This window comes from Eretmochelys imbricata, chromosome 26 (assembly GCF_965152235.1).
Source record: "Eretmochelys imbricata isolate rEreImb1 chromosome 26, rEreImb1.hap1, whole genome shotgun sequence".
Lineage (NCBI taxonomy): Eukaryota > Metazoa > Chordata > Testudines > Cheloniidae > Eretmochelys > Eretmochelys imbricata.
This window is the reverse complement of record NC_135597.1, coordinates 6,291,104-6,310,163: the sequence shown is the minus strand read 5'-3', so window position 1 is coordinate 6,310,163 and position 19,060 is coordinate 6,291,104. Positions and strand designations below refer to the sequence as shown.

General features: G+C 48.9%; 1 protein-coding gene across 1 annotated transcript in view; it reads left to right on the top strand.

Moving 5' to 3' along the window:
* The window catches only part of PEBP4 (phosphatidylethanolamine binding protein 4), a 198,220-nt gene extending 179,396 nt beyond the window's left edge, over nucleotides 1–18,824 (top strand). Inside the window, exon 7 of the mRNA XM_077805531.1 lies at nucleotides 18,733–18,824. Coding sequence (XP_077661657.1) covers nucleotides 18,733–18,824 — 92 coding nt within the window. The remainder of the gene's footprint in view (nucleotides 1–18,732) is intronic.
* Nucleotides 18,825–19,060: the final 236 nt, after the last annotated feature.

Sequence of the window (19,060 nt, the reverse complement as noted above, 5' to 3'; positions counted from 1 at the left end):
TTAAAGCAAACAATTCAAAAATACCCAGTTGAGTTTGCCCATATCTAGCCAGCTTCTTAAATCCATCCCAAATATATACACTCATGGACAACAGGTTGACCTGGATATGAGTCTTTGCTTATAAACTCCCATGTTGTACCAGCAAGGAAGAATCCAGTTCTGTAAGTAGATTTACAGTGGATGGCTCTGATATGCTTCTCTATCTATCACCATACATACCCATCTATTTATCTGTCTTATATCATATCTTAAATGGCCCCATTCACCTTAGTATATAAATCCATGGAACACCCCAATCCATCTGAATGAAGGTTACTCTGAGACTTCGTTCTGATATATTAATATATCCAAAGTATTTTGGCTTAAACCATACTGGCAAACACACAGACATTTCTGTCACTAATACAGATGGGCTTAGGTCACAAAACTGAGAACCAGATCTAGGGTTTTCAGCCCCCTCAAAGTTTGGGTGGGTTGGGAAGGTTCATGTGTTGAGTTAAGGGCTTCGTCCACTGTAGAAAGAGTGATCAGCTATGAAATCTGGATTTGGACCAGGGCAAGTTTGGATGCAGGGTTTTGGTTCAGGCTCCACTGCTAGTCACTCCACGCACCAAACCTCTTCTAAAGGCCCGGCACAGTAGGAGTGGGAGTTATTTTGCATACCCCAGCCAGCATTGTCTTCAGGAGACAGAAGATGCAGATTTCAGAGTAGCAGCCATGTTAGTCTTGTCTGTATCCGTAAAAAGAAAAGGAGTACTTGTGGCACCTTAGAGACTAACAAATTTATTTGAGCATTCGCTTTCATGAGCTACAGCTCACTTCATCGGATGCATACAGTGGAAAATATAGTGGGGAAGATTTTATATACACAGAGAACATGAAACAATGGGTGTTACCATACAGACTGCAAGAAGAGTGATCAGGAAAGGTGAGCTATTCCCAGCAGGAGAGCGGGGGTGGGGGGGGGAACCTTTTGTAGTGATAATCAAGGTGGGCCATTTCCACCAGTTGACAAGGACAGTAGGAGGGGAAATAAACAAGGGGAAATAGATTTACTTTGTGTAATGACACATCCACTCCCAGTCTTTATTCAAGCCTAAATTAATTGTTTCCAGTTTGCAAATTAATTCCAATTCAGCAGTCTCTCGTTGGAGTCTGGTTTTGAATTTTTTTGTTGAAGAATTGCCACTTTTAGGTCTGTAATCGAGTGACCAAAGAGATTGAAGTGTTCTCCGACTGGTTTTTGAATGTTATAATTCTTGACGTCTGATTTGTGTCCATTTATTCTTTTACGTAGAGACTGTCCAGTTTGGCCAATGTACGTGGCAGAGGGGCATTGCTGGCACATGATGGCATATATCACATTGGTGGATGTGCAGGTGAACGAGCCTCTGATAGTGTGGCTGATGTGATTAGGCCCTATGATGTTGTCCCCTGAATAGATATGTGGACACAGTTGGCAACGGGCTTTGTTGCAAGGATAGGTTCCTGGGTTAGTGGTTCTGTTGTGTGGTATGTGGTTGCTGGTGAGTATTTGCTTCAGGTTGGGGGGCTGTCTGTAAGCAAGGGCTGGCCTGTCTCCCAAGATCTGTGAGAGTGATGGGTCGTCCTTCAGGATAGGTTGTAGATCCTTGATGATGCGTTGGAGAGGTTTTAGTTGGGGGCTGAAGGTGACGGCTCGTGGCGTTCTGTTATTTTCTTTGTTGGGCCTGTCCTGTAGTAGGTAACTTCTGGGTACTCTTCTGGCTCTATCAATCTGTTTCTTCACTTCAGCAGGTGGGTATTGTAGTTGTAAGAATGCTTGATGGAGATCTTGTAGGTATTTTTCTCTGTCTGAGGGGTTGGAGCAAATGCGGTTGTATCGTAGAGCTTGGCTGTAGACGATGGATCGTGTGGTGTGGTCAGGGTGAAAGCTGGAGGCATGTAGGTAGGAATAGCGGTCAGTAGGTTTCCGGTATAGGGTGGTGTTTATGTGACCATCGCTTATTAGTACCGTAGTGTCCAGGAAGTGGATGTCTTGTGTGGACTGGTCCAGGCTGAGGTTAATGGTGGGATGGAAATTGTTGAAATCATGGTGGAATTCCTCAAGGGCTTCTTTTCCATGGGTCCAGATGATGAAGATGTCATCAATGTAGCGCAAGTAGAGTAGGGGCTTTAGGGGACGAGAGCTGAGGAAGCGTTGTTCTAAGTCAGCCATAAAAATGTTGGCATTCTGTGGGGCCATGCGGGTACCCATAGCAGTGCCGCTGATTTGAAGGTATACTTTGTCCCCAAACGTGAAATAGTTCTGGGTGAGGACAAAGTCACAAAGTTCAGCCACCAGGTTAGCCGTGACGTTATCGGGGATACTGTTCCTGATGGCTTGTAGTCCATCTTTGTGTGGAATGTTGGTGTATAGGGCTTCTACATGCATAGAGGCCAGGATGGTGTTTTCAGGAAGATCGCTGATGGATTGTAGTTTCCTCAGAAAGTTAGTGGTGTCTCGAAGATAGCTGGGAGTGCTGGTAGCGTAGGGCCTGAGGAGGGAGACTACGTAGCCAGACAATCCTGCTGTCAGGGTGCCAATGCCTGAGATGATGGGGCGTCCAGGATTTCCAGTTTTATGGATCTTGGGTAGCAGACAGAATACCCCGGTCGGGGTTCTAGGGGTGTGTCTGTGTGGATTTGTTCTTATGCTTTTTCATGGAGTTTCTTGAACAAATGGTGTAGTTTCTTTTGGTAACCCTCAGTGGGATCAGAGGGTAATGGCTTGTAGAAAGTGGTGTTGGAGAGCTGCCTAGAAGCCTCTTGTTCATATTCCGACCTATTCATGATGATGATAGCAGAAGATGCAGAGAATCCAGTAATCCTGGATCCTCTCTAATTAACAAAGAGGAAAGCTTGGGACCTGCACAGCCCCAGAATGATGTTCTGTGATTATGTGACAATTGATTTCTAATTATTCCATATGCAGATGATTTCTCTCCTTAATCCTGTCTCTTCCTAACTCCTCACACACTAGATCCAGCTATTAGCAACATTCACTAAATTCCCCCTCGATGGATCAGGGAACTTTATCTGAGTCATTCATCTTGAAGATAATTGGCCACTTACGCTGTAAAGACACTTCATTTCAACAAGTATTTTGTGGAGCATGCTCCACTTTGTAACACATGCAGGGTTCTACCATTCAATTACATGGTGGTGTGGCTGCACTACGGCAGGGTGGATCATGTAATATCATCTCGGGGCCGGAGGGCCTAAGCAGCAGCAATGACTTCGCCCTGGTGATGGGAAAGGTAGGTTGGGAGACCTAATCAAAGAGCTTTCTGCCACAGACAGCTGCTGATCAGATAAAAGGGCTGCGTGACTTCACTGGGAGTTGTAGGTGTTCCGCACCTCTGAAAATCAGTCTGCTTAAGTAGTTGACTTAACTGTGGATTTCGGTGCCTAATTTTTGGCAGCCGAGTTTGAAAATTTTGGCCTAAGGGCATGTCTACACGCCCCAAAACAAAAAAAACCCCACAGCAGTGAGTCTCAGAGCCTGGGTCAATTGACTCAGGCTTGTGCTGCAGGGCTAAATAGCAGCGTATGTGAAAACCTGGCAAGATGGGTGGGTCTCAGAGCCTGAGCTCCAGCTCACGCCAAACAGCTACACTGCTATTTTTAGCCCCGTAGCACAAGCCCCGCGAGCCTGAGTCAGTCGACCCATTCTCTGAGCTCCCCCTACTCCCTCAGTGCCGACGTACCTTTAGTGACTTGTCCAGGAGGACAGAACACTCCAACGTCTTAACTTGACATGAGGAAGTGACCCCGTAACAGAACCCAGGAGTCCTAGAACGCCCTGCTCTGTGTTCTATCGACTAGACAAGGCACCCGCTCTATAGCAGATGTCCCCTGAGACACAGAAAGCGCTCTACCCCTGAGGCGCTCACCATGTACGCAATAGTTAGAACATCACAATGTACCAAAAGATCAGTGGCTAATTCCGAGGCTCTGTAACTCACGTTTCAGATTACACTCCACTGGAACTCGATGCAAAATGTGTCACTCCCGGGTGCAAGATTTTTCACTTAAGCTACCTTTCATCCTACTGTTGCATGGTCTGTTGTCTGCTGGCTGTTAGAACTGCTTGGGCTGTGTCCAAAAGACCTGTAATATATTAGTATATCTTGTCACTGGACTCTCTGATACATTAGCATCTCAATTTGTCCAACAGCTATGCTGGGCTCTGTATTGCAACTGTCACAGTAGAGGGTCCGTTACTTAAATAGTTGGTGGAAGGTTATTTTTAACCTCTTTCCTACTGACTCACATACCTTGTGTGTCCAACAGTTGCTGCTGGATCTAACAAGCACCCCTGTCCATTTGAACCCCCATGGACAATTGTTGGTGGGGCAGAAGTCCTAAATGCATCCAAACAAAGGGCCAGATTCTGTCATGACAGGGGTTTTACACCAATGTAACCCCATTGACTTCAATGACATTAATGCTGATTTACAGCACAGCATCAAATCCTCCGTTGTTTAATACTTTTTGCAAATCTTTTCCATCTCTTACACTGAAACCCAAAGTCAATAAGCGGAAAATTGCAAATATATGTTCTACAGCACATTAAACTTATATTAAAGCTCTGACGTCAGTTAACAGAAGCCAGGAAATGGAAATGGAAAGCTATTCTCCAGGGCTCAGACCACCCCACTCTTCCTAAGAATTGCCGGGTAAGAGCCACACCAGATCACCCATTGCTCTAATACTGAAGCCCACCAGGAGTTGTTAAGATCAGCCTTAGCTTTCAGTTTTCCATCTAGTCTTGCTTTAAACCAGATCCTCCTTGTCATTTTAATATAATATTTTTGTTGACTTAATAGAGCCCCATGTATCTATTGAATAAACATGAATTGCCAATATATTCCATCTGTTCATTGCTGTCAGAATTAGTAGAAGGATGGGATACTTAATCAAAGTGCCTTCTACTTGCAGACTGTTCATGATCAGATAGAAAGCTACATGCAGAGAACTGCTTGTAAGACTCATCAGTAAGATGAAGCAGATTGGTATCCACACTTTCTTTCATCCAGTTATGGAAGAAACGATGTGCAAATAGTTTCCATGATATCAGTATTCAAGGGAAACTGACAAACATACTGTAGAAAAACCCAAGGCCATCTAGGAATTCAGTACTGTTACTCCTGCCATGTGCTTAGCCACTCGCAAGTTCAGGACAACAAGGGGGATAGAAGTCAGAGCCTCTTGCACCAAAAGCGTACATCTCCTGCCACGTTAGCTAAATAAGAATCTTGGTTAGTTGTTAGCAATATAGGATCTATGAAACACAGGGAAGCAGTTCTTGCTGCATCCAGTAGATGGCAATGGTACTTTTATCTAATTATCAAAGATATTTCCAAAGCACCTAGCATGCACTCAAATAGCAAAGTGGTAAGCACTGGATAGCCAGATAGATAATCTGCTTAGACCAGTGGTTCTCAACCAGGGGTACTCCTGGAGCTACGCAGAGGTCCTCTTGAAGATACATCAACTCATCTAGATATTTGCCTAGTTTTACAACAGGCTACAGAAAAAGGTCTAGCGAAGTCAGTACAAACTAAAATTTCATACAGACTCTGAGTTGTTTATATTGTCTCTATATACTAGACACTGAAATTTAAGTATAGTATTTATATTCCAATTGATTTATTTTATAATTATATGGTAACAATGAGAACGTCAGCATTTTTTCAGTTATAGTGAGCTGGGACACTTTTGTAGTTTTATGTCTAATTTTGTAAGCAAGTAGTTTTGAAGTGAGGTGAAACTTGTGGGTAGGCAAGACAAATCAGACTCCTGAAAAGGGTACAGTAGCCTGGAAAGGTTGAGAGCCACTGATGTAGATTATAGACTCTATGCAGCACAATCCATTAGAATACATATTTTAAATTCCTTATCCTTGTTACTAATAATCCCAGAGATCATTCATTTAGATCCTATTTTATTGGTCCGACAAAGGGAAATACTTGAACTGTACAGTCAGGAGAAGAAAAGTCTCTCAGGTTGCAGCCAACACTGAGATGATACAAGAAAACACTGCTTTTAGGCATAAACAGTTCTTTGACTTTTCATCTGTTTGGAACATAAAAAGAGAACCTAGCCATTGGCTTAAACAGCATGGCATGTGGATGAGCTCAGATTATTACAACTGAAGCACTTTAAAGCTCTAATGTATTAATCTATTAACGGCTTGTTTAGTTTTTGCAGTTGGGCTGATGGGAACAGTGAAACAGGGTTAGTGAGCTTCCTCTTCTGTTTCTATTAATTTTCACATCTCTGTGTACTAGCACAATACTGTTGGATCAGGGCTTCTAAATTGAAATTCCCTCCTAAAATGGGTCCACTGAAAATGAATGTAAAAGATCATGAAAACATTTCTCTTCCCATTAGCCATTGATAAAACTTTCACCTCCCCCACACACAGCCACCTTGCATCTTGAGCATAAAATAAGCAGGCAGTGCCCTTTTAATAAAACAGAGGCCTGACATCTTAATGGCAAGCCATTTGCTCCACATAGACCCAGAGGGGCTCAGACCTCCAGAAGAGGGCACTAAACTGCGACCTATGTATGTTTTTTCCTCCTTGTTCAGATCAATGGAAAATAGAAAGGAACAAAATTAAAACAGCAAAAGATAAAAGTAAAATAAATCCTATTGTTTCCCCTCCCTGGATGGGCAGTTAGAGAAGTTTACAGTTATACATAAGAATAGCAGCTACTGGCCAGAAGACAGATGCCAAGATAGCTGGCTGAGAAGTGGCCTAGATATATCCTCCAGTATGCGGGTAGGTAAGCAAATGGATCTGTCAGTCATGTGCCTGGCAACCCTTACTAATGATAATTTGCATGAACATAGCACCATTCACGCAGAGATCAGAAAGCTCTTTACAAAGAGAAATTAAGTCTTGCAGCACAGTATCATGATCACCATTTCTCAGGTGGGGAAACTGAGGCACTGACAGAGTTACGTGACTTGCCAAGGTCACCCAGCAAGTTGGTGGCAGAGCTGGAGATAGACCCCAGAAGTCCTTTCAGTTTGTCCCTGGTCCCCCCACCATTAAACTCCACAACCTGCCTGGTGCCACAAACAGATTGGTCTGCTCCCTGAAGCTCTCATGACTGCCATCTCCTGGTGAGGCAACTGACCAGATCCCTTTGAGCCGCTGCCTTGCCAACAAAATCCCATGCGTGAGGAGAGCATCCATCTCACATGCAGCCACAGGCTGGCGCGCAGTTGTGACAGACAAGTCACTGCACTCCCTGTCCCAACATGAAAGTTATCCTGGGTCGTTTAAATGCCTGGGCATGACTCCATCGATACAGGCTGTATGGACCCAATCCTCCTAAACAAATAAAGCCACCGTGTGGAAGGCTTCTCACAGCTTTAAAAATCCCAGCTTGGGGCCTCACACAGACTTCCATGTGCCAAATCTTGAGGAAGTGTAAAGCGGTGTAGCTTTGGCTCCAGTGAAGCTATGCCATAATACACTAGCTGAGGGATGAGGCCCCATGTTTCTTACTGAAGATGGAAATACTGGGAGTTCACAGTCTAGGAGGTACATCAGGAATGTTGCGATGCGAAAGCCTTTCTCTCTCACTGGAAGCTCTCTCCAGCTTCACCCCGAGCTGAAAGGGTTACATCTATTTCATTTTCACTGATTAACGATAATGTTTGTGGTCTGTAAAATGTCAAACACACTCACCTAATCCACAACTTGGTCTGGCTTCGAACTGTTTATTTAATATCTTCTCTGATGTACAAATAGAGGGAAACTCCCTCTCTGCACTGGGGAATTTAGTGATCCAGTGAAACCAGTAAGCTGACAAGTAAACTCAGCCCCGGGACTGTGTTGCTAAAACCAGCGCTTGACTTCGAGGGTATCTGGTGCTGCTGCTTTCACTCTGTGTCATAATCACAACTCACCCAGGCATCTCCTTCAAAATGGCGGCTGGCACAGGAGGCCAGAAGCGCAAGAGTCCAATTGCTGGGCTTATCGTACGTTTGTGTGCAGGCCTGTATGTATACACTAGGACCTCCCTTATTCACACAGCTAACTGGCAGGCAAGACGGAGCTGGATTGAGAGCCTGAATCTGGATTCAAACAGCCTCCTGTTCCTGGTGTGTTTGGCCCTGGAGCTGTAGTTCAGGCCCCACGCTAGAGCACCGTGCAGGTTGACAAGTGAGGTTGATGTTGAGTCTTTCATTATGCCACCACATGGGGCACTAGCAAGGAGCTCCCGGGTCATTTAGTCACAGAGTCTAAAAAATGACCCGAGAGCTCCTTGTATCTGCTATTACATTCTGCTGAGCAATGGAGGAAAATCCTGGAGTTGAGTGGGTTTTATGGATTAGCAAACTGAGAATTTGCAAGCTCCCGCTGTGTTTTGTAAAATAAGGGAGAAGCCCACAGCTGCCGAAACGATTGCAGTTAACGAGGGGACAAAGTCTCAGTCCTTTACTCAGAGATTACTCAACCCTTACTCTTTAGGCAATACCTAAATACAACATGTTTGTACAGTGTGGCCCCTCTGTGGCTGGTCCACAGATGAGAGCTGCCTGCTACTGTTCCCAGGGCATGAGTGATTTAGTTCAAGTGGCAAGAATCTGTGCTTTGCTGCTTTTCGTCTGCATTCAAATCCCATTAACAGTTTTGGGGGGCGGGATGTAAAGTTCCTACACCATGTATGAGAAAGGGATTGCTGCATTTCAGCCTGTGAGGTTTTTTTGGATTATTTAATGGCTGGTGTGTGAGTTGTCCCTTTACAGGGGGAAACTCACCTGTTCTAATTCTATGTGTGAGGGAGGGGGTATAATATTCTCTCTGATCACAGAGGGTGTGTATCACAGCAGTGTGATCACTCAGGATTGCAGTGATTATCTGTGATGGGCCCTGTTTGCACTGGGAAGCCGTGTGAGGTTCTTACTAGAGGGGATATGTCTGGAGTGGTTTGCATTCGTCACATGTAATGTGAGTTGACATGATCAGCAGCTGAGAGGGAAGTAAATGGAAAATCTGGATTATTAGACAGCAGTTTGCTTGGTGGTGGGTGGATGGACACAGCCCCTTTGCTCTCTGTGTGGTGCATGCCATGGCTGAATTGTAGGACACAATGCTAGAAAGTGGTGAGTGGAAATAAGGTGTACATTTTTAATGATCAGAGCAGTTACCATTTGATCAATTTACCGACGGTCGTGGTGCATTCTCCATTGCTGACAATTTTTAAATCACGATTGGATGCTTTTCTAAAGGACCTGCTCTAGGAATTATTTGGGCCAGGTCTCTGGCCTATTATAAGGCAAGTCAGACTAGATGATCACAATGGATCCTTCTGGCCTTGGAATCTGTGAGTGCCATTAATGTCCAGGGAAGCTGAGGGTGTTCAACACCTTGTAGGATTAGCTCCCTTATTTTCCCAGAACCACATATTTCTTCTTCCTCATCAGGCCTTTTATTCACACAGTGCTAGACCTCTAGGCCTCATAACTGCACTTACTCTGTTAGGGACGAATCATGCAAGGTGCTGCATGCCCTCGACGTCCGTGGTCAGGGTGTTGAGGGTGCTTTTAGTAGCGGGCATTCGGCACCCTGCCTAACCAGTTCCTTAGTAGACCGTATTATGGGAGATGCTCTGTTTTGCGGCCTTCACCCACAATTTTAAGGAAGCTTGGGAGGGTGGTGATTCTAGGGATTTTCGGTGTTTCCTAACCTAGAAGGAATTCTTAGGCAGCTGTGTCCCTTATCGGTGAGTGTGTGCATCTATTGTGAGTGGGATTTTCACAAGCACTCCATGCTGGCTATGCCCTTTGCAGTCACTCCTAAAACATGAACAGATTCCCACTAGCACACATGTGAAAAAACTCTGATTTTCACAAGTGTTCACCACGCTACCCCTTGGAGGAATTGCCCCAGAAGGGAACATTGCAGAGAAACAGCAGATGTGAGTACCCAGAGGGCAGCTTTCCCCCACAGGGCCCAGCGACCTGTCTCAGGTATGCTGTCAAAGCGCCATGCTCTTTGGGGGATATTTCTTTCGCCCAGTGCTAGATTCACATCGGGGCTGTGCCAGTGACTCAGAGGACGACATTGTGCAAGGCACTCCTTGGGGCTCAGTTCCACCCACCTGGAAAATCAGGTAGACCCAGGACCTGGATGAGAAGCAGAGGCTACGTCCCAGCCAGGCCACTCTGGGATAAATAACTCCGCCACAGCACCTGCACCGGAGCACAGCCTCCTGTGGGTTAAAATTCCACAGGGGGACCCCGAGCTTTTGGTCTCCTGGCAAAGCCTCAGTGAGAGAATAAAGACATTAAGGAGCTAGGCAGGTATAAAAGCTGCTTAATAACACTAATAATCATCATCTTAACTCTCCTGGGGCACCACGTGGCAGAGCTATGGTAGTGTCCCACCTCCCCCTAAGGCCTTGTCTACATTGCAGTCCAGACAGCGTGAGTCTGAACTACGTCTAAACAGGGTGCTCTCGAGCAGAGCGCTGCCGACGCTGGGCCCAGTCCAGACCCGCTGAAGTCAACCAGAGTCTTTTGATTGACTTTGGATCTGGCCCCTGTGCAGGACAGATGGGAAAGAACCACATTACAAGCTGCTGTCTCAGCCTGTGCCCTAGACCCTCTTCTGGCAAACACAGTTAGAGTGCGAGCAAGGGGACAGCAGTCATGGCCTCCCCGGTTACCAGCTGGAGCTGTAAATTGGAAGCTGCCCTGATTGTACTGAATGACCGAAGGTTTCCCCCGGGCAGCGAGCGAGGAGACCTAGTTCATGTCTGGCAAGCAGCTTCTTGCCCAGACTGCCGAGCCCTCAAAAAGATGGGTCACCTCTGGACATGTTTCTAGGGTGTAGTAGGAATAGTTTTGTGATTAAAGTACAGGCCAGGGGTTGTCCAGCACTCTGAGTCCCATTCCTGACTCTGCCTCCAACTCTTTCTGAGACCTTGGGTGAGTCATTTAACCTCTCTGCTTCAGTTTCCTGTCTGTAAAATGGAAGTAATGCCAACTGGGAAGAGGTGTTTTGAAGCCAAGTAATGAGCACTTTGAGCTCCGGGAATGGGAGGTGCTGTAAAAGCACTGAGTATCATAAGGAAGTCCAGGAGCCTTGCACAGAAACCCAGACAGTGCAGAGAACTGCAGCGAGACTTCAAGAGCAGACCACTCCTCAGCAACTCTAGTTCCATAGAAGGTGGAACAAGCCCACAAACTGCAGTTGCGGCCCCTAAATCTTACGGAGCTAGCCCTGATTCCTCCAAGCCTCCGGATTCAGTCCTCACAATTGTCCCAATCCCATCCCTCCAGCCAAAGGACAGCAGCCGCAGCAAAAGGGAAAGGAACAAAAATCCCTACAAGCCAGCTCCTTCAAAGAGCTGAGCAGCAAGCAGTGGAGTTCCTCAAAACCCTTCCAAAGTTTGCACCAAACTTCTCAGCTAACTTCCCAGTCGGAATTGCCACTCGGCAGATATTCCCTGCAAGTAATTGAACCGGTGCTGCAAATCCAGCACTTTTCAGCTGCTTTATCCAAAGTGTAGAAGTCTCTGGGTGTTATTTAATGGTAAAAAGGACTCCCGCCTACCTCTGCTGGGACATCATTAATCTTTGCAGAAAAGCATCAGGTCTCCTATCACTGAGAACGTACCCGGTGATGAGGCAGATAAATTACAGAACGCAAACTGCCCTCTGAGCTCTGCTGACATCAGGATGGAGTTTGATTCCCACTTCCTGCAATGGTGCCGGCGCATTGCACGTGAGACCTTCCATCAATGGCTAGAGAGAACTCACCTCCAGACCCTACGATCCAGGATTCGTAGTGACTGGTTCCCCCCTGCCCAACTTACACCAGGTACGTCGCTGACTTCAGCAGAGTCAGTCCAGATTTACACCAGGATTCCATAAGAACAGAACCAGGCACATTCAGATTTTCAGGAGGCCAGTCAGCCTGTGAGCTGCTTGGTCCTTAAGAGCACATGGGAGACCTTATGTTCTGGTTGCAGCATCAGTCTGGAGCAAATAGAGAACAACTTGCTCTGCTCACTAGCTCCCCTAGTGGGCAGTGATGGATCAGGAACGGGAAGGGCAGGAGTGGTGCTGTGAAAGTTCATTTAAAATAACCCAGTCCAGTGAGAGAGAGCACTGTCTAGCAGTTAGGTCAGTGAAGCAGGCATCTGGCCCAGCAGCCCCAATTTCCAGTTCTGCCAGTGTGAGCATGGGCAAGTTGCTTCCACTCCCTCGTGCCTCAGTTTCTCCATCTGTACAACGGGGATAATGAGGCTGTTGTGAGAGGGAGTGTTTGTGGAGTGTTCTCAGCTCCTCGGACTGCAGCAAGCACTCAGATAAGGGTGAAACCCTATGATATAATCCTCCAGGAAATGAGCTTGAAAATGGACCAAAGGAAGCATGAAACCTCTTACTGTTCTGGAGGGGAGGGGGTCATGGCCCTTCTGACCCCCCCACCCCCGATCCCAAGCTGTTCTCTCTCCTACCCTTGGCTGTTAATCAAGAGCTCTGGTGAATCACCAGCACCAAGCATTAGTGAATCAATTAGGCCATTTGGTGTCAGAGCAACAGAGTGGTTCAGGAACTGTCATATATTTGCAGAAAGAAATCACCCTGCGGGCTGAGGGGTGGAGGAGTGAGGCCGTTTCACTTGGCTCCCATTATCATATAATCTCTTCAGTTTAGCCAGCCAGCGTGGGGGTTAGCGGGGCAAGGCTGGGGCTGTTTTACTCTAGCTGCAGATAGTCTTGCTAGGCTCAAATATTTTAAAAAACCCAAACCAAACCCAAAAAACCATCCTGGAAAGTCCCATTCTGGACACTCCAGGGCTAGGGGTCACCTCAGGCATGGCAGGCAACTTGGCCCCTGGGGTTAGGGGTGTGTGTGTGGAGGGGGAGTTCTTCAGCATGTGGGGCTGGGGGGACACATCATAGGCATCTGGGGTTAGGGGGTGTCTCAGGCATGCAGGGTTTGAGGGGCATCTTGGCCCCCTGAGGCTGGTGCTGTCTCGAACACCCACGACTGCGGTCATCCTAGGCACCGTGTGCGGTGAGGGTGTCTTGGGTAGCAAGGGTCAGGGAAATCCCAGGTTTGATTTCTGTTCTCAAAGCTATGACGTCAGCATGTGAGAGCCATTTGCAGACCCGGGCACACCTCTGCTTTCTGACCACTGAGATCTGTTGCCCATCAGGCAGGCAGCATGTGGTCACAGAGCTGTTTCTCCAGACTTTTAGCCACTCAGCTCATTGCTGGGCAAGGTGGGATATACACGGTGCTTTCCCCAAGGACATGAGCCTCACAGGTAGGAAAAAGAAAAGGAGTACTTGTGGCACCTTAGAGACTAACCAATTTATTTGAGCATAAGCTTTCGTGAGCTACAGCTCACTTCATCGGATGCATTCAGTGGAAAATACAGTGGGGAGATTTATATACATAGAGTATTGTATCATAAAAGGATTTCCTTTTATCAGCTTTCAATTGGTTATATTACAGTGTCATTGAAAGTCCCTTTGCTGTAGTATTATGAGGAATGATAGATAGGAGCCCCTGATTTACCTTCTCTACACCACTTATTACTTAGATTGCAAGGTCGCGGCAGCAGGCACCAGCTTCTTGTTCTGTGTTTGTACAATGCCTAGCACAGGGGGGTCCTGGTCCGTGACTGGGGCTCCTGGGTGCTGTCTCAGTACAAATAATTAATGGTTATAATAATATTTTGTTTGCCTCGATGATGATGATGTATTATTTGTACTGCAGGGGGGGTCTAGAGGCCAGCCCGCCATTGTGCTTGGTGCTGTACAAACGTATCACAGAGACAATCCCTGCTCTGAAGAGCTTCCATGTCTCTTTTCATTTCTCTCCTCTCAAAACTAAACAGTGCCAGACTTTGCAATCTCTCTTCAGACAGAGCGGGCAGGAACTAACAGTGTCTTAGAGCCTGAGGCTAGCCATGTTGGACAGGGGGTGATTTTTTTACCGACATAGTTATAGTAGCCCAAGTCCTCGTGTAGATGCAGTTACACTGCTACAAAGGTAATTTATACCAGTATAGCTTCTTCCCCTTCCCATAGGGAAAAACTATTCTGGGATATACCACCTTTATCCGGATGTAACTGTGTACACGCTAGGCTGGTCTGCTTTAACGATGCCAGTGTAGTTAAAGCAGTACAACTTTCTAGTGTAGACAAGGCCTGAACTCCCCTCTGCCCCCTGGAGGGGGTCCCTGCTGGTCAGGAGCTAGGCAGATTGGTGGTAGAAGCTGGCGCTGATGCTGCCTGTGAGTAAACAGTCTCCATGCCCTTCAATCCAGCCCCTTTTGCCCGCGCTACCCTCCTATGCGCATACAGATAAAAGGAAAGCAAGGCCAGTGGGGATCTCGGCCGCAGCACATGGGAATGTCAGCGTGCAGCACAGCTTGTTCTCAGATTCACAGCCAGCCTCTTCTCTGCAGCACGTACGGACGTGCCAGGCTCCTAGGCCTCTGCAACAAGCCAAACACAGGATTGGTTCCCATTTACACACAGGCTCGCTTCCCCCAGAGAGCAGGCCCCGTTGTGGGGCAGCACAGGGAAAGCTGACTGAACTAGCATTGCACGCAGTGTGCCCCTCTACGCCCCGTCAAGGCGGTGACCCACGCGTTCCGTGATCAACAGTTCCTCAAGCCTCGCCTAAATCCGACGGTCTCATGGAAAAAAGAAGGCTCTGACAGCAGAACAGGGGCTTTTTTGCTCTTGCCCAGCTGCGGAACCGCAAAGCACTAAACTGCACAGTCCCTTCTCTAAGGCACTGACTCAACCGGAGTCGGTGGCCGCGTCTGAGTCCTCCTACCGCTTGTGGCAGGAAAGGGGAGGGGCCTGAGTCAGGATGCGTTTCCCCCCCCGCTCACTCGCTCTGGGCCGGAGCCATTGTCTGGGAGGCACACGATGAAGTAATACCACTTAGCTCAGCTGTTTTACAAAAGCACCAGGGATGGGTGGCGTGAGATTTGAATTCAGCGAAGTGATGCCATCCTAACCCAGCGTCAGGGAGGTGCACAAGGGGGTCAGGGCTCCTAATAGACAGCAGGCTTCAGCTGGACCGAGGCCCAGCGCCATCTCGGTCTGTTGCAGTGATATTTTCTCATTGCTTTAATTCAGAGTATCCCAGTACCAGGGTCAGGGGTTGCCACATCAGGCACATGCATGCAACTCGATACGGCTGGCGTGTGCATTTCTGGCCTGTCGTCAGCAGAGGCGTCACGTTGTAGAGCAGGGTGAGGACGGTCCGTCTTCGTGAAGTGGATTTTGATCCCCTCGTTCACACTGAATAGCCCTTCGCTCCTCCAGCAGCCCCACCGACTGCAGGCCGGTGGAGCCAGCTGCTGTTCAGCACGAGGGAGGGGAAGCTCTGGCTGTGATGAGACGAGACCGGGAATACCGTGTTCGTGTTCAGGCACCAAAGGAGGAGTCCAACGAGCGAGAGGGGGTGCAAAGGTGCACCATGAAGTGGGTGAAGGGGACTAAGGAATTGAGTTGTGAGAAAGGATTAAAAGAGCTAAGGGCCAGATCACAAGCCCAGCTCCACGGGTGCCACTCTAACTCCTCAGGGGAGTTGCTTCAGGCTGGGTCATGCCTAACACGAAATTCCCTGGAGAGAGGGTGGGAATTCTCCGGTGTAAATGGGAATGGGCTAAATTGGCAATGGAACAAGTGCTGATCTATATTCTACAAGATTCTACCAGGGCATAATTCCATCCCTTAGGGGAGGGATATTTTTACCAACCTAGTTATGCCAGTAAAGGCCCTACTACTGACACAGTTATACTGGTATAAGGTGCTTTATACTGTAGAGTGAGCTTTGCTTTGCCAAACTGGATTAAGCTACACTCACATAAGCACCTTTCTACCAGTATAACTGTGCCCACACTAGGGGGGTTTGCCACTTTAACTGTAGTTACACAAGACCGAAGGAACTTGACCACCCCCACGTGAGGTAGGGCACTGCTTTTGTCCCCATTGTGCAGACAGAGAACTGAGTAGTTTAGTAACTTGCCCAAAGTCAGAGAGAGAATCTGTAGCAGAGCAGGGGAATCAAACCCAGGTTGCCAGAGTTGCAGGCGAGTGACCACTCTTCCTCCCCACAAGCCTACCTTTGCAGAACACCTCTCAGACAAGGGTGCTCCCCTAAGGGCAGGTGACATTGCCAGCCCTTGTTACACTCCTCAGAGTGTGGGCACCTGGGCACGTCCCAAAGATGGGGACATCTGGCCTCCCATGTTTTGTCATTAGCTTCAGTGGGAGAAGAGTACCCGCTGGCCCAGCAAGGTGCCACTTTCTCCCCTAGCTTTGGCCTAGGAGACGCTCCCCGTGCTGAGATCCCTGCCCAACTCTCAGGCCCAGGGGGACAGGGAAGACCATGTAACACGTCACACCCTGTTTAATACCCCTCCCAGCCTCTCTGAGTGCAGCTAGAACATCAGCCACCCAGGAGGGTCAGAGGGAAGATGACTCCATCCTATTTCGGAGCCTACAGGGATGAATCTCTGCCCACTACAGGAGAGATCACGATGGGACCTGTATGTGTCTGTCTGGTGCCTCCTCCCCATATAGGAGTCTCCAGCAAGAGATAGGGAAATCCCTGCCACCTCTGCACTGTCCCCCGCCCTCCGGCCAGGGAGAAGGGCATCCCTGCCACCCGCGCCCAAGGGAAAAACGCACTCAGTCAGGCCAGGGGTGTCCCACCGCCCCCAGGCGGGGAAGGAATGCCCTCTCCCCACCCCCAGGCAGGGTGCTGTCAGTTCCTCCATGTACACACCGGTCAGTGTCGCCTCCCCAAGCTGCTGGTCACAGCCCTGCTGGGGCTGCGAGCGGTTTCACTTCTTGTTTCTGAGGAAAATCACTCCCGTCCTGGTTCCTGTGTGAGCAAGGTCATTCCCTCTGGCCAGCCACGTTGACCTCTGACCCCGGCTTAGGGGGACAGGAGTCACTGCCTGCATCGGCCCCTGCTTGGCCCAGCCTGGGGCAATATGGCTTAGATTTTCCCAGAATGCACTGGGCAACCGGGCAGGTGCTTCACCTCCCCTGGGTCTATCTGGCAGAGATGGGGTCCAAGCCTATATGTGGTGGGGAGATCAGAAAGGAAGGACCAAGAAGCTCTCAAAATACCCCAGAGGCTTTTCAGCCAAGATGCACAGTGTGCTGCGGGGGTTAATGGCACTGCCTGTTGAATGCAGCCCCCAGTCTCATTCAAGGGAATGGGGCCTGGGAAGCTCCCTCGTCCTCCCCAACAGGCTGCATCTCGGCTCAGTGGCTGGGGATTTCCACAGTATCTCGGGGTGGGCTTGTGGGAAGCCGTGGGAAGGTCTGCTCCAAAGGTCATCAGGAAGCAGAAGGGGGCGGGAGGGGGAGGAAGATGAAAGGAACAAACAGCATTTACAATAAACAAAACCCAAGAGTGACTGTAGCGGCCCGGAAAAATGCACGAGAGCATCAGACCTTTTCTGGCACAGGTTTGGAGCAGGGCTCAGGGAAGCTTTGGGGTCACCTAAGCATGCTGGTGTGTGCCACGGTCCGGGAGAGGCTGCGTCTCGCTGGCAGTCTCTCTCTCTCTGGCTCTGCCTCTCTCTCTCTCCTGACAGGATGTGGTCTGTGTCATGCAGGTCAGAAAAATAAACAGCAAATCTCTGTGCCCCACGTTAGAACAAGCCTGTCCTGGATCTCCCTGCGCAGCCGGCACAGAGGAGAATCACACCTGCTCTCTGCAGGCTGGCCTGCCCCATTTGGTGCTTGCAGCAGCTGATGCAGCCGCAGAATGCGTGTCAAATGCACTGAGCCAGATCCTCAGCTGGTGTAAACGGGCACCGCTCCATTGAAGTCCATGCTGAGGAGCTGTCTCTTCATGCCCAGGAGCTTTCCACAGTGTTACCCTAGCTGCGCACAAGGCTTGTCACCACTCAGCCCACACTGGTCCAGCGTGAATCCTCACCACGCTAGGGTGGACTGGAAACGCAGGAGGTGCGGTTCCTCCCCCCAGCACAATCCCATAGGGCTCCAGCCCACCTTTCCGTGACCAGTCTGGACGACGGTCCCTTACACTCTATGTCCCGTGGGGCAGCGGTCTAGAAAGTCCCTTACCTTCATGCTCCGTGCCGGTCATTGTAGCAAGCATTCCCTCCTGTGAGATCAATGTGTGCCGGTGCAAACTACCAGCTCAGAGGAGCGGAAACAGAAATGACAAAGGTGAGGAGAGCTAGGGGCTAAGAAATGACTGGGCCTCTCTCCCCTCGAGCCTACCTCTCCAGGTCAGGGCTGGAGCAGCTGGAATTTGCACTGGCAGGCCAAGCACCCTGTGCCAGGCCCGTTCCGGGGCTGGACAGTGACCACTGATACCCAGGATTACGGTCGAGTGGGAAACTCATTAGTGGAGAGGAGGAAGAAAGGGGACAAGTGGAAACGCCGGCAGACAGAACAGTGACCAACTCAGGAGCTGCTTTGAGGCTTTCAGTGGGTGGCCCCAATAGCCAAGTGAGAGACTGTGGGCTCAGAGGGCCCGTTCTGCCCTTGGTTGATTGCCCTGGAGCTCCAGATGGCAGGCCCCAGTGCTGAGTGTATGCCCAGCCCCATTACAAGCATGAACATCTCTCTCTTTCTGGTGCCTGCAGTTGAAACTGCTGGCCAGAACAGCCCTCAGAGCTTGACTTTCGCTCCCACCTTTTTGGTCTCTTTCCAGGTTCCTGGCCAATGGAGCATTTCATTGAGCAGTTTCGGCTCGGATCCCCCGTGGCTTCGACCCAGTTCCTCACTCAACATCACAGTGACTAGAGGCAGCATCGCCATCTGAGGCCAGCCCCAGAGCCTCCCCTCGGAAGAGTGTCGCTCCTCTTGGCTTTGAGTTGTTTGCATTTCCCTGTCGGATCGTGAGGCTCTGAAAAATGTCACACTCAGCCTCTGCCCTCTAGAAAGTGAATTCTACGAATGCTTATACCCGTTCCGTTATTTCCTCATCTCCTTCCATTCAGTACCCCGGTCACTGCTGGGGCCAGCCCGGTGCCCTGCAC